We start from the raw sequence: 20865 nt of genomic DNA on the forward strand, positions 1-20865 counted from the left end.
TGTTGAACGCAATCCCCCAAATGAGAAAATATTGGTTAGGATGCTCAAGTGAAGCGACTAGGAGTTCGGTGGTCCTACAGGAGGTGGTTTGCGTGGGCGTGGCTAAATCTCTACATGGATTTGAGCTCAGTGCAACCTATTGCACTTTTACCCGCGCGACCCGGCAGAGAGACAAGAGCAATGAGCAATGAGCAATCAGCTTGGAAAGCTCCCTGAATCTTTGATGTTTGGATGGAAAAGTGTAGCACGATGAGCAATCAACTGCTTATCAGTCTTCGACTTCTGGAATCGGCCGCCTGCAAGTGCTCCAGCGGGCGTCCTTTAAAGGGCTTGGGACCGAATGCAACCACAATGTATGTACTGCGGCCTTCTATGACCGACCTGCCCCCATCCTCCCCCATGCGCCTTTTCTAGATTATTGCTGCGGTGCGAACAAGAGAAAAACATCAAACCACGCCAGACCCCATTCCCTCCCCACCTAGAATAACGCAAATCACTGTGATGTGTCCTGCAACAGTCCTGGGTATTTTGGAGCCGTAGAGTCGTGAATCCCGCGACGAGCGGCATAAATGATGATGATAGCGTCGAAAAGATGAAAGACAACCATGAGATCCCCAACGCACTAGTCTAGCAGACCGTTGCCGCTCGTCGGAAGCGGTCTCTAGGGAGCCGTAAATTTCTGCCATTCCGCAATCTGTTTTCCAAGTAAAATTGTTTTGCAATAGTAAGGTCTTCAACGTCTTCGATAGATTTAAGAGGAAAGGTAGCTTTTGACTTCGGTGGTGTAAGGTGCGTGCCCAGCAGAAAACAGCAGAGGAGAATGACCACCCCTGATGCAGCAATCACGAATTGCTTGTTATAGACGTTGGATCCAGATTTCAGTGTTATCGCTCGAGATTGGTGGCTTAAGTGCTGCAAACAAGCAATGATTTTGTCGTGGTACTCCGCGGCTAAGGATATGAGGCTTTCGAGGAATACTGGAAATTGGTTAGCCCTTTGTTTGGGTATAGGAACGGGAAGTGCACCATAGAAAGCCATCAGTACATATGAATACTTTCGTGGCTTCCAGAAAGACGCTAGCAATGCCGGCATCGCAAAGAGGCCCAGTAACCTTAAATGAAGATGCTCCGCCATTTGGCAAGGTATAGTGATGACTGCGAAAAGTGAGCTGAGAACAGTGGACGCTGCTTCAACACGCGTCAACGCTTGATTGACTCTGTCAAGTTTGGTGGACACTCGTCCGGCGGTAGCACTTGCAGTGTCGAGTTCGGACGCAAGAGACGCAGAGAAATGTTTCATCTGTTCGCCCAAAGCCAGGTTGGTCCTCTGCGCTGCAGATAGTTCTTCGCTAAGCTGCAGATGATGCCCGGCACTCGCTAATTGCGTCGACTGAGCACCAGAGATCTCATCAAGACCGTGCCTAACACGATAAAGAAGCTCGCCGACATCCTATCCCTGTCAGTCCATGTTCAACCCCAAATGGTGGACACAAACCTGGACCACTGCATCGGCCTGTATGTTCTTCAGAGCTCTTGTGGTAGCAAGGGCAAGCTCACGAACGTTGTTCAGCTCCTGTCCTTGGGCTGCAGCCACCTCAGCGTATTGCTTGCCAGTGGTTGTGATTGCTTCGCGCAGCAGATCTCGCAGTTTGGCCGAATCAGCAAGTATGTCTCCAAGAGCCTGTCAGTGACGAATCAGTGACCCATCCGACGGCCCTTGTAGAATACCACCCACCTCACGGGTATGGGTCACATGCGCGTCTGTGCCAACCATGGCTCCCTTTAGAGTCTGAAATGCGTCATGTAAGCCCTCCTTAGCCATATTCATCGCGTCACGGAAGGTGTTAAGCTCAAGTCTATGCTGCGCTTGGCGTTCGTCTTGATTCTTCTGCAGAAGCTTGCTCACATGCTGCATCTCATGCTGCTGCTCTCTCAGGAAAGTCAACCACTGAGACCGAGTGGATCCGAACGCAGCACGAAACTCTGGAAGGAGTTGCGCGAGCTTTTGGTAGGACTGAAGCGCTTCCAATCTGGTGGACTCGATGGTGGTGGCTTGACACAGAGTGTTGGCATCCTGTCTGTTGTTGCTGTAGCTCGTCCAGTAATAATGTTCCGCAATCAACGCTTCAAGACAAGAAGCCAAAATTTTGCTGTTGACCACGTCAATTTCGTGATCAAGTCGCTGAGGGATGTCGAGTATGGGCTTGCAAGCGAAGGGAACTGCTGCTCTGCCCTCGCCAGTCTCGCAGACAGCCACTCTGACAGCGTAGACTGACTGGGCTCTCTCTAGTATTTCATGTTTCCCTTGCTCCCGGCTGAGACTTGTGCCAACAGTTTTACAAGTAATAAGCAACTGAGCTGCGGCTGCTTGATGGCAAGTGGATTGACTGGCGAGGTTATCGACCACCTGTATAGCCTTCTCAAATATCGGGTCATTGTCCGGCTCTCTGAACGTCAGCAGATCGGTGAGGCTTGGTTGAAGGTCCTCTTGGAATTTCCGAAAGGCAGGCCATCTCAGAGCCGCTGGAGGTGTTAGAGCCAGATGATAACTTCTGGTCGAAGAAGGGCCTTCTCACCTTTCGGAAACTTTGCTTGGGCATGAGCGGCAAAAATGACAGCCACTGTAACCAAGACATGAACAACCGAGAACACTCGAGATCGCGGCGATGAGAACATGGTCGCGTCCATCATAATAGTGTGAAGTGCTCCTTCCAGGCGGCGAAGCAAATAACAAAGCGAGGTGTGGACAAAGAAGAAGACTGACTAGCAAAGCAACAGACAACGAGAAGAAGACCGCGGTCGACAACTGCAGATATCTCACGCCGAGCCCACAGATCCGGGCCGAGAATCACAAGAAGCGTATACCTAGTATCATTCGCAGGTGTGCGGTGTGTGATGGATGGTTGATGGCGGACGGTGAATGTGAAGTCGATGTGAAATCTGGCGACCGTGTCAATGCGAGCTCACCTTTTCGAATCCCGCTGGTCAGAGGCAGGATCTGAACTGTAACTACATGCCTCACGATGACAGATTGAGAGTCATGAGTTCATTCACGGGTGGATTAAGATGTCGTTCAGTTCAGACGAAGTGAGTGGTGAGGTGAGTGATGAGGAAAATGGGTGATGAACAGCTCACCAGCTCACCAGCTCACCAGCTCACCAGCTCACCGTTGATTTTCTCCCCTACTTTGCACCTCTTCTACACCTTGCACTGACAGACTTCAATGCGCTCGGATATTGATTCCACCCCCCAATCCCTCGCTTGAGATGTCGACAACTGCTTCCAATCAAATGCCATCGACAATTAATAAGCACGCCTTAAGCACAGCTCCTGGGCGGCTCCCGGGTGGCTGTTCACTGGTCCATGGGTCGAGACTTGTGCGGGTGCCCGTCTGCTGCCCTGCTGCCCCCGACCAATTGCCCCCAAGTGGCACACCTGTGCCATTGACGCCAGTCATATCACAGGGTAGCCTCCCAAATAGCCCCTTGGCTGGCCTATAAATGAAGTCGTCTGGCCCTATGGCCCGTAAGGTTGGGCATGGCTCGGCCAAAACACCCCCCAAAAAAGACGGGATTCCATTCTGATCCCTCCAGTGACAACGTGGGATGGAAACAATCCGAGCTTGCGACCTAGTTTCTCGCCTCATCTTGCCTTTGAAATCGACCAAAGATACTCTGCCCTCAGAAACAAGCATTTCCGTAGCTTATGCAGGACACCGACAAGCAGCTCTGAAGCCCGAAGACGTAACAAAAAATCGCCATGGTCTTGGACCCGCCTCAACGTTATTTTTATGCCCAGGCCATATTTACCTCACCTCGTATCAACCCCTCTTCCGAGTTGTGTGAAGTATGTGAGGGGAAATACCGGTCGGTCGAAAGCGAGAGCTTCAAAGATGGCAGAATGGTTTATCTATATGACAACCCCCCATTTAGAACGAGACCTGAGGTGATACAAGCGGTTTTTTTTTTCCAGGGCGACAACTTCATGATAAAGTGAACTACTAGGGCTCAGTCAAATCTAGCACGCGATCGTACCAAGTCTTCTACAACATAAAGCGTCTGCCAACAGGACCACTCCTCGGAAAGGGAAGGGCGATGAGTCGAGAGAGAGGTGTCTCTGTTGTTGATCGGTCGAACTCCTGCAAAGACGTCACACCCCCAAGGGAGTCAGATTCTGATGATGGATCACAGCACAAGGTTAATCGAATCAGGACCATGACCAAATCGAGTCTCCGAATTCTCGAATCAGAAATCAACTCAGCGAGGAGCTCTGCTCGGGCACTGCTCAAGGTGAAGCCCGCCAATTTTTATGCTTTGCCGCTGGATGCAACAATGGTGGAGGATGACCTCAACCCTTTGGCAACAATCCAATTCTGTCAGTATCCAAGAACCCAAGAGGCAAAGTTGCCATACTGAACAAGTCCATCAGTCGTTGAGGTATACTGTCCGCCCATGTTGCGTTATCCAACGTTCAGGCTGCAGGGCAGAGATTCTGCCTTCCTCGATATCAACCTTCCAGCAATGATGCAAGATCCGTTGATAACGGCCACCTCTCTCGCATTTGCTCTTCGAATACACGACAAACGCCTGAGCCGGAAGGTGGTGGGCTACTACCGCAGGGCCCTTGTTCTCCTTCGGAAAAGACTCGAATCCAATGACCCCACCTCCACCAACGCTATACTGCTGAGTCTTATCCATTTGATGGCTGTTGAGGTTGGTTTTCTGTTCGCGTGCACCACGTTTGGGACTAATTCCTGCCAGTCACTGTCTGAAGGCTTGGGATCTCCTCTCCAGCACCTTGGCGCCATGCGTCGTATGATACAAATTCGCGGTGAGCTCAGAGATTCAGGCTTACAAGGCTATATCAAGGCCCATATCAGATCGTAAGCCATCATTGTCCGCACTACTCACGCAAATCTGACATCTACAGCTGGGAGATGTTCCTCGGCGGAGTGTATGCGGAACCTGACCCAGATCAGGTGCGAATGTTTCCTTATGGCTCACTTGACTATCCCACCCATCCATTCGATCCGGAACTGAGCCTCATCTTAAGTCGTCTGCCTTTAGGCTTTATCGAATTGGCTATGTCTTGCAGGCTAAGCATTCAAGTGATACGAGTTGTGCAGACCGGTGCACAACTAATGTCCAATCTCTTCCATGCGAAGCAAAGTCTTGGGCACGACGACAGAATGCATTTTCCACATTCCCCGCCATCATATCCCGTATCGCCTGCTCAAGTTATGTTTCTGGCCATCGCCATTCTACAAAATCAAGATCGCAACATGGTCGAGGAGGTGCTGGCAATTTCATTGCTGGCGTTGACAATATCGACCGAGGCTTTGGGGGAACACATAACAACCGGCTATGGATTCATCCAAACTTACTGCATGGGGATCTGGGACGTCGACATTGAGCGAGAATGCCGCAGTACTGGAGCGCTGGGACTTGGAAATTTTCTTCTCTGGACGAAAATGTTACTATTGGTAACGTTCGATCACGACACACAGACCCGAAGGACTGCGGTTCAACTGCGACAGGATATCCCATTTCCAGAATTCAAGCCCTCGCATTTGGAGGTCTGCAGGCAATTCTTCTGGACGGAGTTGTTAACTCTGTCGCTGGAGCAGAAGATGGCGCAAGACAGGGCACTCCGCAAACCACGGCATTCTGACGAACGAAAGAGTCCTCAAACCGATTGACAGAAAGACATGATTTGGAAAGCGTGTCCTGCTTGGAATGACAGCATGTTGCTTGATGAAAAACAAGCACTTGACGCTTTTCACGCAGAGTCTCAGGCTGCTGGGCATCATGAAACCTTGTGTTTGCAATGGGCAAGCGACAAGCAGCGGCGTCTGGGTTGCTGATGGTATGTCACGCATCTCTTCTGCTCTTTCCGCAGACACGCCTGGCACGTGAGGATTGAAGGCTTTTGAAAGATTGTATTCTTACTGCCTCAGGCGCAGAAACTCCTGGGATCATTTCGGCATGACCAACTGATTGGACGCCTGGGATCAGCCCAGAGCAGAGCATCTCATCTGATCTCGCTGATCGATCCAATCATACAACAATTCGCAAGGAGGCTCCAATTGTGGACATGAGAGAAGAGAGAACCTGGAACAGAGAAAAATCAATTTGCTCAGGCCTGCAGGTTCCAAAGGATAGTAGTAGGTTACATTCTCGATGTGACAGATGGACCAAGTTTTCAATCGGGTCAAACTTTTATGCGGCATTTTCGTGTGCTCCACTGTGCCCACTGTACCGCGCAGCCTCGTCCATTGTAAGGCTGTTCCGCAGGGCGAAGTTCTGGTCGGCGCTAGAGGTAGGGTTCGCTTAGGTCAAAAGATGGGTCAACCACCATCATTTTCCCCGTTTGACTTTGCTGCGATACTGGAACATGGCATGGGCCCAATGTAGCCTCCCAACTTTCCAGGAGAAATTTTGCATCTAAGGTTCAGTGACTGTAGAAGATCAACCCAGAGGAGTCCTGTAGACAGTATATATAGGGTGCCCTCCACGCCCATCCCGGGTAGACCTCTCCATACTACATCACATTCTGCTTCAGTTGACTTGACAAGAGCCCTCCAGCGACATCACTTTCAAACACCATTTACTTCACTACAAGCCACCAAAGACATCACCATGGGTTGTATGTTCTCGAAGAAGGCCCGCAAGGAGGCTGAGGAGGAGTGGCTCCCTCCTCCCATCGTCTTCCCAACCCCGCCCATTCGAGTGCGCCCCCCATTCGAGCCCCTGCCAATCCGGCTCCCCGAGATTGGCCCCAACGGTGAGCCACCGCTCCGGGCGATCCCTGTGCCGGCGTGGCGCAGGCGGCCGGCAGACCAGTGCCTCTACCACTTGAGGTACGAGCTTGGCTCCGACGACTCCCTGGTCTGCGAATGCCACGCGTAAGTACATGATCCCTTGGCGTTCTCCCTCCGCTCGCCGCCAAAAACAGCAAGATGCTTACATAATTGCTTGGCAGAGCCCGCCGAACTGCAATGCCGCGCAACCCAAGATACCCTGGGCTTCTTTGGGGTACCTGAGCTTTGCTCACCCAAGACTCGCCGGCTGCACGTCTCTTTCTTCTCGGTTCTCGCTCTCGGTTCTCTCTCCTGGCTCTCTCTTCTAGGTTCTCTCTCTCGGTCACATCATCACGACCACCTTCATCATGGACGAAGCCAAGACCCTCATCCGAACGGCAGTGCGCACTTTCTTCCCTCATCCTAAACAGATCATCATCGTCGACGCTATCCTCATGCACTCAGTTCTGCAAATGGACGACCTGAACATTCTCCTCAATTCTCAGCCTAAAGACATCAGAAGCCTACTGAACCCTCTCCGCACCGCACGGCTCGTCCAAACACAATCCCGCAATGAAGCCAAGATAGGCTCTACAAGACCCTCTTCAAGAGAATACTACTATTGTCCCTTTCACCCGGCAATAGACGCAATCAAATACAAAATCGCAAAGCTCCGCAAGAAAGTGGAGGCGATGTATCAACAAGATGAGACCAAACGCAAAGACTGGCGCTGTCCCCGCTGCAAAGCAGAATATGAAGAACTTGACATACTCGACAAAGTCGGAGACGAAGGCTTCTATTGCGACAGATGCCATGCGACACTGGTCCAAAATGAACAAGCTGCACAGAAAGACCGCGGCAATCACGAAAAAATCAGAAAGCTGAATGATCAGCTCAAGAAGTTTGACGACATGATCCTCAAGATCGATCGCACAGACATTCCCGAAAACGACTTCGCCTCAGCATGGGACCGAAAGAAAGACGTCCCCCGACCGCAGGGAAGTGGTAAAACAGACACCTCAGAACAATATGTTCCTCTACAGAGAGGCAACAGATACTACGACTACAAGAGAAGCGGCCCAGAGATGGTCGACGTCAAAAATCTCACCGTCAACTTGACCAGTGGTGAGGAACAGGAGCGTGAGGAAGCAGAGCGCAAAGAAGAGCGCAGGAAATTCCTCGCCAAGCAGAATCAACTGCCAGTGTGGTATACAAGCAGTGCAATCGGGGCTACCACCAATGGAACCGCCACGGCTGCTACCACTCCAGATGAAGACGACACAGCAGAAGCTGAAGCTGAAGCAGAAGCAGAAGCAGAAGACGACTTTGAAGACGTCATGGATGTCAAACCAAGCAATGGCATCAAAAGAGAATATGAAGTCGCATTTGAAGGCGACTCAGAGGAAGATGAAGAGTTCGAAGATGCAGTTTAAGCAACACAAACTGCAGCAGTAACCGCACCAACACAAACTGCAACAACAACGACAACGACAACCACACAAACTGCAGTGTTGTGATGACTTTATGACTTGATGACCTGGATCATTGGGTATTTTTTACGACTCGGCAACAAAGCAAAATCATCATTACGTATTGTTATGGGGTGTGTGGAAAAAGACAGACATTCTTATGGTATCATTACGACTATTGTTATGGGGTATGGAAAGAGACATTCTTAAAGGCAGGCAACAAACTGCATCATTATCATGGGGGAAAGGTATTCTTACAGGCAGGCAACAAACCGCATCATTATCAAGGCAATGCATCGCATTCTTATGGACAGGCAACAAGACAGCATTCTTATCATGGCAAGCAAGCAATTTTCATGAGCGTTCAGATCATCGTTGGCGTTGGTTGGCGTTGGCATAGACATGGGAGTGGGGGTTTTCCTCATTGAACATTGGGTTATGGGTATCATTAAGGAATTTCATGATCACGATCATGTTTTACATCGTTAGGAAAGGCATCCAGTTGTATCAATACAGTATTTGCTTAACAAACTCTTCTGTTCTGTTCTTTAATCATTTCCTCTTTTCATTCCTCTTTCATTTTCCTTTTCATCTCCTCTCCTCTCCCCTTTCCCTCCATTTCATTCACTGTTGTCACCGTCCGAAGAACAAGCCCAGTATCCACCCCCCGATCCACCACACCAGCAGGCCCCCCACGACGATGATGCCCGCGACCTTCAAGACGGCGACTTTGTCGCCCTGCCGCGCCATGCGTGTCAAACGGCCGGCGCTGCCGCGGATGTTTGTGCTCATGCTGCTGAAGACCTCGTTGGTGTTGTCCAGCGTGCCCTGACTGCGCGCATTGTCATAGATGTCCAGCGTGATGTGTTTCAGGGCCGAGGTCTTTTGCGAGAGCGACGAGAGGAGCGCGTTGTTTTGTCTATTTTGCGCCGCGGGTTAGCTTGGGCATTCGTTAATTGCCTGGGTGGGTAATATATCCCCTTGACGTGGGACTTGGATTTGTTCGACGGGAAGCGGAATGGAGAAGAAGATACTAGAGAGAGGAGGCCAGTGGCACGAGGGTACAAAAGGCGTAGGGCTTACTCTTCGCGCCCGTATGCGTCTGCCATTGCGCCGGACTTGTGAAATGGGGATTTGAGACTTGTAACCTGTGACTGCGGCTCACGACCGAACTGCTCGTGGTGCTTCCCTTGCTTGGACCTTTCGACACCGCGCGCACGAGTTGTGTCAAGTCGGGAAATTCGCTCAGATCAACCGCGGACGTTTCGAAGAAACCCCGGGGGCAAGACGGGAGACAACACAGTGGCCGGGTTCAGTTCTGTACTGCTGTACGGATCCTCTTGCGATTCTTATTCTTGTTCTGCCTATTCTTCTTATTCTTCTTCACCTCGTCGTCGTCGTCGTCGTCGTCGTCGTCGTCGTCTCTAGTGTGTGCGGGCCAGGAACTCTTTACAGTACGGTACGGGCGTGTTACGGCGTGGTCGGCTGCGACACCGGCGGCGGCGGAGGAGGAGGAGGAGGAGGAGGAGGAGGAGAATAGCCCGGTCGTTTGGCAAAACAGTAGAGATTGAGTGTGTGAACGCTGAGGAGAATAAGATTTGGGAGTAAGAGAGCGTCGGTGCAATGGCGAGCCCTTGCGGTTAGAGATGAGGGAGGAAGATGCCACCTCGGGCTCCGCCGCCTCCGCAAGACACAGGATCTCCTTACCTACAACTACAAGTTACTCGGTACAACAGTGGCCGTCTTAGCCTTGCCCTGCATCTGTCCTTCTAACAAATGGGTGCAGGCATGTCCATGGACAAATTGTGGGCTAACATCACTTGGATTGGTTCTCACTTCCTGGGATACTGCAGATGTATATACTTGCTAGGGCCTTGCAGGCATTTCCCTTCAATCTTGCACTTGGAACGGCGCTGATTATGTTGTATATCAACCCCTGGGTGCCTCTGTATCTACACGCTTGAAACGGGCTTCCTCCAGGCGGCCAGTCACCAACATCTGCTCAAACCTTCCAAGCCAGCAAGATCTCCCTGTCTCCTCCTCCTTCTGAAATACAGCGCTCACTTTGGTCCATGTATCTGAATATCGTATGTCATTTTCGAGAGATATGGGATCATATCGTTCCTTAGGTTGAAGATATTCCATCACAAACACGCACTCTTCCTGCCACCCGCTATGCTAGAAATCGACTAAAGAAAGCGCTCGGAATACGCTGGGACTCCAATGGGTCAAAGCTTTGAAGAGTATATCTTGTCCAATGTCAAAGCGGCTAAGTAGCCAGCTGTCATAGAGAACAAGCAGCAATGCCTTCTCATCAGACCTCACCGAATATTACCACATGTCGTCGTCATCTTCGTCCAGCTGGGATCCGCCTTGACGCGAACCCGTTTGGTGTAACTGCTCCTGTAGTTGATTGTTGTGATAGTACTGATTATATGCACCGACACCGCCGCCATATGCTGAGCCATTACTTTCTATCGAGTGCTTGCTTCCTCTTGAACTTGGCCTCGTACTGCCAGCTTCATATTCGTAACTTGACGAATCGCCCACAAAGTCCTGTTGAGAACCATATGACTGCTCAGCTTGGAGGGACTGTTGTTGCTGTTGAGCTTGTTGCTGCAGAGGAATTAGCACGAGCATTTTCCTGATGCCAAACCAAAAAAAAAATACTCACTTGTTGATACCGCTGATATTGGACATACTCGTCCGGCTGCTGCTGCTGCTGCTGCTGGTCTTTCTGCTGCTGTTTCCGTTGCTGTTTGGCACTTGTGGGTAGATTCATCTGGGGGTGCATCTGCTGGACCTTCGCCAAATAACTGTACATGAAATTACTGAGAAGCACCTGCGAATATAGGGCCCGACGAGGATTGGCCAATTTAATGTGTGCCATGCGGTAAATGGCCCTTTCTTCCAGAATCGAAAATCGAGTCCAATTGTAGTCGATGTCGGGTTTCAATTCTCGGTAGGGCGGTTCAGGTGACAGACCTCGATCGCGGTATTTCTTTGAGCTGCCATCTTTATCGCCCTTACTCTTCTTGCCGCCAAATATGGAAGAGAAAAGGCTTTCTTTCTCCTTTTTGTCGCTTCCTGACGCTTTCCGCTGGCTCTCCTTTTTGCGTTCTTCATCGAGCTTCAGGTGTTCCCGATCAAGGACGAGACTTTCACGTCCTCTAACACCTCCATCGATAGACGTTTGGAGCACATCAAGTCTAGTATTGTCGTGTTGCTGAGGAGGTTTGGAGATTTTGGCCTTTGGCTTTTCCGATTTGTCCTTGTCTCCATCTTCCTTGCCTAGCAACCAACTCCAGCTCGACTTTTTAGTCTCTTCCTTCTTTTTAGGTTCAGCCCTCTTATCCACAGTGAGAGTCGGTATAAAAGACAAGTTGCTGGTATTCGTGTCATTTCCTGGCAAAGGAGATGGTTGTTCGAGGCTCTGTGATGGTCTTGATTGTGGCAGGATCTGATTTGCCGGAGATGTTGTTCGTGGTGTGATTACTGGCATGGACCCTTTGGAAGGCATTGATGGCCTTTGCGGGGAGATTGCTCTTGTTCGGCTATCTTCACGGGAAGATACTCGTTCAGGATGTCGTACTTGCTGTTGCGCAGGTGGAGGGGTCATCGAAGAAGATCTCGGCGGCTGGACAGAGACCGGAGGAGTCTCTGCGGGGGGCGGAGTCTCAACTATCTGAGGCACTGGTTTGCGATCGAACGAAGTGCTCGTGGATGGAGGAGATATTGGAGGAGGCGGTGATTTTCGCGACGCGGGCATGCCCGTCGGGGTCGTTCTTTTCGTAACATCGTCATTGCTGAATATGTAGTCAAATGTTGTTGATACAGAAGAAGTTCCGCTTGCCGAAGACGAGTTGGCTGGCCTCGAGAAATTGGTAGGGGTGGTCTTCCCGACATTTGTTGCGCTAGATGGATCCTTCAAAGTCTGCGCGAGGTTGGGAATCTCCATGGACAAGTTCGGGAGCGGAGGAACCGCCGGAACGCTAGATTCAGGCGATTCAGGTCGGCTGCTTGAAGGGCTCCCAGCAGCAGCCCTTCTCGCTGCACGTTGAGCATAGGTGCCTCGATCTCCCCTCCCCTTGACGCTTCCACCTCGTCTATACGTTGTTCTTGTGGACCTTTTCAGACTGGATCCCGGGACCGACGGCAGTATGACATCTGGGGCATCGTCTTCCGACGAAGGCTCTAGGCTTGTCCTCGACAAACCAGGGGTGTTTGCGACCAAGTTTTCCAATTCTTGCAGGTTTGGGTCCTGGGGGGCAGCCCGGCGCGACAGTGATCTCTTCCTCTCTAACCGGTCCGCACCATCTTGGTATCCCACAGAGCTATCAATTTGGCGGGATAACATGGACTTCTTCCTGCGCAAGCCAGAGCTTCCTCCTTCAGTACTCAAGGAGGACGAGCGTGAGGAGGACGGCGTTGCAAAAGCGGACAGCTCGCCAGATCTCCTTCTGATTTGCTCCGCTTTGCTTTCCAAAAAAGTCTTGAACTCCTTTGGGGCCAGTTCTGGGTGTAGTCGGGCAGGGACCCAGAACAATCTGGAGGAGTCGTCTTCGCTAGAAGTAGGGGATGGGGCACTAGGCATGCCGGCCGCGCTCAATTGAGGCAGGTCTGGATCATCGGTCGCGCCTATATGCATTGACATCCGCCTCAAGGCTTGTAGATTGCTCAGCTCTTGCGCCAGACCTGCCGGACTGGACTCGTAGTCAATATCATTTAACGGGAAAGGAGAGGTGGCGGTATCGGATGGGGAGCGTTCTCTGGAATCGGACGCGGGCGACGAAGATGCGTGATTGCGGTGATCCCAAGAGTGATCCTGACCAGAGGATCGTCTCGAGACGCCGTTTGGTTGTGCCACTGCATGATCGTTTGACATGTCTCGGTAGGGTAACTGCTTCCTAGGTATGGACGGCATCCTCCTCGGTGTTATATCCTCTTCCATTTGGTGGTGGCCATTGATTTTAACTTGTCCTTGTATATTCGCATTCTGAAGCGAGTTCGAATAGGACAAAGGGTGCTGTTGGTCTTGTTCGGGATCGTCGTCGTAGAGGTAGCCAATGGTTTCGGTGACATGGTGGTTTTCATCGCTTATCGACAATTGGGGCAGGTGCCCCCGTTGGCGAGCAGCGAAGCTCGCGCCCGTGTCTCGACTCCGGGTTGAGGTCTGCAAGAGTCACCGTGTCAGTCTGGTTCATTACAGCATTCACATTGCACCTAATCTTCCTCCTTCGCCGGAGCCTCTGTACCCGGCCCTCATAGCCAACGTTTTCCACAACAATCCCGCTCGAAGGGAGAGGAAGCAGTTCGACGAACCTGCATGGAGCGGACCGGGAGCCGTTACGGGTCTCCAGAGCTGACGAAATGAGGACTGTCCCTTATCAAAGGCGCGTGCAAACACAGGCAACAAAAGCCTTCCCTCCTGGCCCGCCTCCTGCCCGCAATGGCCGACAGGTTGGTGCTGCGGGAGGGACTCCTTTAATCATCGGACTGGGGCAGGGGAGGGTCGGAGAGGACAGGAAGATCAAGAAGGAATGTTGGACGTTGGGCGACACCCGGAGGGCAATTGAGGTTGTCAAAAGGTGGCTGCGGTAACGGTAGACGAAGTTGCAATGACTGAGATCATGGGGGGGGGAACGATCAACGCGGACGAGAGTTGGGTGCGGTTGCTGGTACCCAGGCACGCAGCGGCGCTCAGGGCCCAAAGTCAAGGTTCAGAAGATGGGGATGGTGCAGTGGCCGCCGACAGGGAGAGACAAGTGCCTGGTTACTCAAAGGGAGTGACAGTCGGGCTGCTAAATGTAGAGTCGTGGGTTGGTGATGTGCAGGACAAGACGACAAGACGACAAGACAGGAGGATGGCCATCATAGCAGCCGCGCTCTTGTCATCCAATGGTGGAATTGCAAGCCCGTATCCCTGCTAGACGAACCCATATTATTAAAGACTGTGCCTTGATCAGTGGCGCTGGTGGGCCCTCTCTACCTCGTACTCGTGCTCTATCATTCGCCTGGCGCCGTGCCTCCCTTTCCGCTAAATCCACCATCGGACAATTGTCACATCGCAGTGCTCCTCGGTCCTGACCTGCCAAGCGAGGCGGAAGGTTATCTAGAAGTGCCTGGTCGCATATGAGCACTCTGTATGTACTCCGGACAGTCTGCATGCTACCTGATTGTAGATAAGCTGGAAAGCCCGTTCTCTAGTCCCCGTGTGGGCCTCATCTTCTTTCATTGACCGAGTCTCGTTCGTCCCATATCTCGTTGCTTTTGAAACCGAGCTCCCAGCAGATGGCAACAGCGCCAACTTTTCAAGACAAATCAACCCCATGGATTATCAAATGGATCCGATGTACCTCCAAATCCTCCACCACTTTTGGCCGGCGGGGCCACTGGCGTCTGCGTTGTCGACGCTGAGGTCCATCCCCCAAAGTCCTCGTCGGCTGTCACCGATGCCTGTCGCACGGGTTTGTTGCTTGACGATATTGGCTCTCCCCATCCTCCATGGATATCATTCGGCGTAATGTGGGCTGGTGGTCTCCCTAACTCGACCTTTGGCTGCGCCGGCTCTGCAGGAGTCGGGTCTGGCGCCCCCCAGGGGCTGCTCTCACTGCCTGAAGCCCATGGATCAAACATTGATGAATTGGTTTGAGGCATTGCCGGTGCTTTGACCGGCTGGGGAGCTGGCTTTGGCGCTGGTGCAGGCTGCAAAGACAAATTAAAAGGTGAGCTAAACGTCGAGTTGCCGACAGTAGGTGATGATACTTGTGGCATGGGAGCTGGCTTGGGTGGCGAGGTAGGTGTCGAGCTGGCAAATCCACCAAAATCGTCAGCTGCAAACAAGTCAGCAGAGATAGACGCGGCAGAAGGCCTAGGTGCCGGCGCTTGGGCGGCCTGCGGGGGCGGTGCTCTTTGCGTAAACGAGAAATCTAGTCCATTCGAGGTCGACGGCGAAGTGACAGTGGGTTTTGCAGCAGGTGCTTTGGAGTGGAAGGCTTCAAAGAAACTGCCACCACTTAGGGGAGGCGGCGATGTCAGCTGGGCTGCAGAGGGCGTGGCTTTCGGCGCTGCAACAGAACTGGTCAAACTGCCGAACGCGGAAAATGCAGAGGATGGCTGTGGTGCCGGGGGTTTTGTGGTGCTTGGGTTAGGGAAGCTCAATCCGCTGAAGGCATCAGCAAGTCCTCCGAATGCATCTTGCTTCGCAGTCGGGGCTGATGTTGCCGTTCCACCAAATGATGACTGGCGATCATGCTGAGGTTGAGGTGCTGGTTGAGGTTTAGGTGCAGTAGAATACAACGACAGAATTGAACTCTTCAGATCTCCTCGAGGATTGGTAGATGCAGGAGGGTTAGACGCCGCACTTGAAGGTCGACCAACGCCACTTGATGATGCGCCGCCAAAGAAATCTAACCCAAGTAGAGACTCTTGTGGCCTCGCAGCGGGTTTGGGGGCTGGTGCCGGCGCCGGCGCCACTGGACCAGTTCGCGTGGGTTTTGACTCAAGAATGTCTGCTGTGCTAGGCCTGACTGGTGGAGCTGGTGCGAAGTCGTCAAAGAGATTCACATTTGCAACAGCGCGAGGCTGCGGAGGGGGTTGGGTGGACGCTTGACGCTGAGAAGCCGACCTCTCAATTTTGGCCTTCTCTTGCACGATATTCAACGGCATATTGTCGTCACCTTCAGCATCTAGCGTCAAGGGATCGGGCATGGGACCGTCCATTACCCATCTCTTGGATTCGTACTTTGTACGTATGAAGTTCTCAATCTTTGCTTCAGATGGCACATGCCCCGGCGCCAACTTGGCCTCCCAGTATTTGTTCGCTCTTGTGTTGCCCCATCTCAGGACGCTCTGTAGTTGCTCGTCCGTCCAAGCATCCAGATCAACCGACTTGACTCGACTGATATGAGTACCCATCCCTCGATGAATGCCTGAACAGCGAATGCAAATAAACACCCCGAGATTCCAGCTTGCCCATCGTGGATGCTTGTTTCTTTTGCAGTCGGCGCAGACTTTGTTTCCTTCGAGTTTGACTAGAGCTTTGAGGGTTTGGGCATTCTGGGCCGCCCGGTCATTGCCGGGCCGTCGAGACATTGAGAGTCAATTCACCGTGACGACTTGGAGAGGGGCCCAATTTGCGAGAGTCGACTACCAAGTCTAGAGAAACGGAAGTCCGAACAGGTGAGGGCTCTTCAAAGGGTTGACGCAAGGTTCGTTCGCTTGCTGGTCGAGGTCAGAGAACGGATTGTTCACAATGTCCGATCCACAATGACGGCGAGACATGCAAGTTCCAAGTGGTCATTGCCGGCAGGTTGGAATGACAGAATTTCCATGTCAGCGCTTGCTTAATGTTCTTGGGGCTTCCCGCACCCGCCGCTTTAATAGAGAGACTTTCAGATCACGTGATGGCGCGTCAGATCCTACTTGTTCGAGTCTGTTCTGACATCGCAGCCTCTTTTGGTTTGGCCCTTCTGTTTTTGAAATCATGCTCCTCGCCTTCGATTCGATAAATCTGGTCTGCTCGCAGCTGAGGTCGCCTGTCCGAGATCATGGAGTGAAGGCTTCCCGACTAGCACACTTTCAATACTGATTCTGGCATACCTCCAATTGTGGATGGCGCGTTCACCGTCACAGCCCACGACGCTTGTCACGATGTATTACGCTTCAGCCTTTCCTGTCGAGCTCGTGCAGGACCTCTCCATACCATTACAGTCAACAACAAAAGCAAGGATTTGGGAAATAGCCGAAGGTCTTCGATTTGACTCGTGTACGCACTCGAGGCGGCAGGGAAGTGATGATCCCTGCCATACACACCCTCCTCACCCCTCGCGCAAAGGTTCTTGAGGTCATGCAAAGGCATTATTTTGGCGAAAGCCATCATCTACTCACGGATGACGACGCGTCGGGTATGTGATCAAGCAATTCTCGACGATTACGGACATAGAATACACGTGATTATGGTCGGTATTTGTGCCTTCAAATACGTTAATACTCGAACACAGCTTCTTCCTATACTCAGGGGGGTCACCGTCTCTTCGCCCGCCAACGCACGGCCATATTGGTTCTCATCACGCGCTGGATGCCTTTTTGGCTGGCATGAAGAAACCGCACAGGACTTTCTTTTGTTGATGAGCTAACCCTAGAGACACAGCTAGGCATGCTTCTAGGATGATTGTGGAAGGGCCAAGCGGTTTGATCGTATCAAAAGTCTGTCACTCGCAACAGAGGTGTCGGGTAACACCTCCCACAAGACTTTCCAGAAATGAAGTCTTGAGAACGCCCTCTTTGCGCTTTGGCAGCCCAAAGAAAAGAGAAAATAGTTCAATGTCTGAATCTCGGCTCGAGTCTGACCCATTGCCCGTCTTTGGGCTTGAGCATCCTCTGATGGGCCCCGGTTTCCCCCTACAACTCGGGCAACAACCCTAGTGGTGTAGGCATCCTCGTCGCTGTACAGAAGATTTCTCTTCGGGGATTTACCTGTTACGCACTTCCATGGCTTTGCGCAGAATCTGATGGAAAATCGATTCCAGGCTCCACGAATGGGAAACGGTGTTGTCTTGGTTGCCTGATGAGTCTGAATGGCCCTTCCTCATTTGCCAAGATATGCCGGACGCTTTTTTGGTGCCCGCTCAGATTCTCAGCCTCATCGATGCCACTTCATGGTATCAAGCTTTCTTTCGTTCACCTTGTGGTCTTAGCACTCAGGTTTTGGGATCAGAGCAATTTGGCCATGGCTGATCCCGTGTCAATTGGCGCCAGTGCCGTTACATTAATTGACTCAAGTTCGACTTGTCTCACATTACTTGTGAAACTTATCAAATGCCTCCAAAACGCGCCTGCAGAGATCGAGGCGTTGTCTAACGATTTGGCTGATCTCCGAAACTACTTCGATGATGCTAAGGATCTCTGCGAGAAAATTGGCGCAGAACCGACTCAACAATTCCGATTCCTGAATGCTGCGTATAAACCTCTTGAAGATGCTGGACAAGCGTTGGCGGAATTGGGGAAATTACTCAAAAAATCCCACTCACAGACTTCTAGCGTACAAAGAAGGCTGGCATGGATAACGCAGAGAGCTAAAGCAAAGAAAATTCACAAGCAATTGCAAAGAATCAAATCGGACCTTGGAGCTGCGCTGGTGTTATCCACCAAGGCTGACGGACATCATGTTAGCACTCGGATCACAAGAATCGAAACTCGGCTAGAAGCCTTGCAGTCTACAGCTGTCACGCACGTACCATTCCTCATGGCTCTACCGGACACTTCGGTGCAGATTTTAGGGCCCCAGCTCGAGAACAGGTTCCCCAGTCTACCTGAAGCCCCCCGTATGGAATCTGGATGTCGAAGCCCGCCGAATACTCCCATAGGAGACGCCGATTTAGACCAGTTGTCTAGTACAGCATTGATTGTCCCTAGTGATGACTCCCAGATAGAAGGTAACGTATCATATCGGGAGCCATGTGTGTTGATTTTGACTCCCTCCAGATTTTAACAACACATTACAACAGGTTCATACCATACCAGACTCTTCATTCCCCGCGAACAAGTTCTCTTCGAATACCACGGTGTTTTTTCACGGTAGTCGCATGCGTTGTTGCACTGTGCCGTGTGATTGTGTCTGTCACTCGGCGAGAAGATATCCCGCTCCTCCATTGTTGAAGAACTTTGTTGGTACTTTATTCTTGGGTTACTCTGGGTCCCCCGGGTTTTGGCCAAAATGCAATGTCAAGGCCTGCCAAAACTCTGACACTTCATCAATCGATATTGTCTACTGCTTCCCTTGGTGGTTTTGCCAACGATCACTACACATTTCAGCATCATTGTCTCCCTCCTTTGGTCCCTGTATGCAAATTAATGTCAGACGACGAGTTCCTTGGGACGGAGATTGGGATTCTTTGCTCAAATTTGCATTGACAGGGAACGTTGACGGCGCCAAATCACTTCTGTGGGACAGGAAGGCCTCGCTTACCGACGTCGACCCTAACCATGGACGTACGCCCTTACATGTGAGTGCAACCGGTGACTACACTTGGAATCTGACTGATCGGCAATGTTGTATAGTACGCTGTAATTCGCAACAAAACTGACATGTGCGAACTCCTTCTTGCAGCGGGAGCTGATCCGCATCTGCAAGATGATGATTACACGTAAGTTATCAGGCCAACTGCCTCCAATCCATCCCGAGTGTGCCCGCCGGTCCGCGAAGGAAGAGGGTGAAGCTGAAGCAACCAAGATCTGAGCAATATCATACATTCTCTGACACCCCAGATTTGCACAGGACTCCGTCTCAGAAAGCCTGGGAGCAGATCCTCTGCAAGAGAGGGACGGTCGCTGAAATCGACGGCTTAAAGCGTTTGTTCCCGGAAACCAAAGAGCTTGAAGCCTGGGAGTTTTCGTACATTCACAAGGTTGTCCTGGAGATATTTCCCGGCAGATTGGCCGATGAGTTGCAGAATGAGCAGTACCACAGCCAGATCCACGCTGTGGATTCCACGAATCGGACGCCCCTTCACTGGGCGACAATCAGGGGAGACGTGGAGGCAGTGAGGTACCTTTTGGAGGCCGGATCGGACGCCAACTGCCGCGATAGTTTCAATAACAGCCCTCTCACCTTTGCAGCGTCGACCGGCTCTGTACCTATCTTAGAACTCTTAATCCTCCATGGAGCCAACGTCCACGCCAGAACTTTCAAGGGCAGCCAGGCAATCCACAATGCAAGTCGGCATCAACGAGCCATTGAGCCGGTCCAAACTCTATTACGGGCTGGAGCATCTCTGAACAGTACCAACGACCTCGGCCACTCGCCGCTGTCCGGGGCGGCGATCCAAAACCGCCATGAGATCGGGGCGTTTCTTCTGGACAAAGGCGCGGACATGCATGTCCGCAGCCTACACGGCGACACGCCCCTCTTCCAAACCATTTTCCACAACAGCCACGAGTTCCTGCAGATGCTCTTGGAAAGAGGGGCGAGTGCCGACGACGTCAACAACGCAGGGTCGACCCTGTTGCGCGCGGCTGCGTCGGAGGCGGATGCGCGAACCGTTGAGATTCTGCGCACGTCGAATATAGATTGGACTCAGTGCCTGCTTCGAGATCCAAACGGGAGCATAGCGCTGGAGAAAGCATGGCGTCGAGTGAGCCCCCCGAAGGGCTTCTTGGAGGAATTCGAACAGCTTGTCGCGGCACTGGGTCGGGAGGAACGGCTACGAGTTGATTGCCCTTCCAGGAAGGAAAAGGCGGTCTAGGGCAAATCAGATTGGATATTCTCCCTTTCAATATCGCTCTGAATCTGTCCTGGTGGGGGTATAGTGAGGTCATGAATTCGATCCACATTACTGTCAATTTGTCCAGGGGGGGTTCATCTTCCAGGATATCTGCCTAGAAACATGTGGTATGAGATATCGCTATCCTGGCTCCAACTTGCCAGTGTGGTCGATACGTGTCCACGAGCACTGACCTCCCTCCGATCTATTGAGGTCTCCTTGACCAGCAACTGGATTCTCTGGGTCTCCACCAAGTTGTCAAAGCCCTCGTCGCCGTCAAGTTCTATACCTAGACACAAGACATGTCCTGGAAAACTAAAGACTATAATGCTATA

At 51.8% G+C, this 20865-nt stretch overlaps 6 protein-coding genes across 6 annotated transcripts; 2 read left to right on the forward strand and 4 right to left on the reverse strand.

Moving 5' to 3' along the window:
* Positions 1 to 1458: 1458 nt before the first annotated feature.
* A1O5_03946 (uncharacterized protein) lies at positions 1459 to 2675 on the reverse strand (the record flags this gene model as incomplete). Its single annotated transcript, XM_007744556.1, has 3 exons — positions 1459 to 1680; positions 1735 to 2522; positions 2576 to 2675. 3 exons carry the CDS (start codon positions 2673 to 2675, stop codon positions 1459 to 1461), a joined length of 1110 nt encoding a protein of 369 aa, XP_007742746.1.
* Positions 2676 to 7166: 4491 nt separating this feature from the next.
* A1O5_03947 (uncharacterized protein) lies at positions 7167 to 8231 on the forward strand (the record flags this gene model as incomplete). Its single annotated transcript, XM_007744557.1, has 1 exon — positions 7167 to 8231. One exon carries the CDS (start codon positions 7167 to 7169, stop codon positions 8229 to 8231), a length of 1065 nt encoding a protein of 354 aa, XP_007742747.1.
* A 669-nt stretch (positions 8232 to 8900) lies between these two features.
* On the reverse strand, positions 8901 to 9376 carry A1O5_03948 (blocked early in transport 1; the record flags this gene model as incomplete). Its single annotated transcript, XM_007744558.1, has 2 exons — positions 8901 to 9186; positions 9351 to 9376. 2 exons carry the CDS (start codon positions 9374 to 9376, stop codon positions 8901 to 8903), a joined length of 312 nt encoding a protein of 103 aa, XP_007742748.1.
* Positions 9377 to 10598: 1222 nt separating this feature from the next.
* Positions 10599 to 13152, reverse strand: A1O5_03949 (uncharacterized protein; the record flags this gene model as incomplete). Its single annotated transcript, XM_007744559.1, has 2 exons — positions 10599 to 10883; positions 10942 to 13152. 2 exons carry the CDS (start codon positions 13150 to 13152, stop codon positions 10599 to 10601), a joined length of 2496 nt encoding a protein of 831 aa, XP_007742749.1.
* A 1436-nt stretch (positions 13153 to 14588) lies between these two features.
* On the reverse strand, positions 14589 to 16361 carry A1O5_03950 (uncharacterized protein; the record flags this gene model as incomplete). The annotated part of the gene is made up of 1 exon (XM_007744560.1): positions 14589 to 16361. The coding sequence occupies one exon, from the start codon at positions 16359 to 16361 to the stop codon at positions 14589 to 14591; it is 1773 nt and encodes a 590-aa protein (XP_007742750.1).
* A 1636-nt stretch (positions 16362 to 17997) lies between these two features.
* Positions 17998 to 20512, forward strand: A1O5_03951 (uncharacterized protein; the record flags this gene model as incomplete). Its single annotated transcript, XM_007744561.1, has 4 exons — positions 17998 to 18703; positions 19185 to 19273; positions 19329 to 19414; positions 19546 to 20512. 4 exons carry the CDS (start codon positions 17998 to 18000, stop codon positions 20510 to 20512), a joined length of 1848 nt encoding a protein of 615 aa, XP_007742751.1.
* Positions 20513 to 20865: the final 353 nt, after the last annotated feature.

The sequence above is a fragment of the Cladophialophora psammophila genome (genome assembly GCF_000585535.1).
Source record: "Cladophialophora psammophila CBS 110553 chromosome Unknown aczJe-supercont1.5, whole genome shotgun sequence".
NCBI lineage: Eukaryota > Fungi > Ascomycota > Eurotiomycetes > Chaetothyriales > Herpotrichiellaceae > Cladophialophora > Cladophialophora psammophila.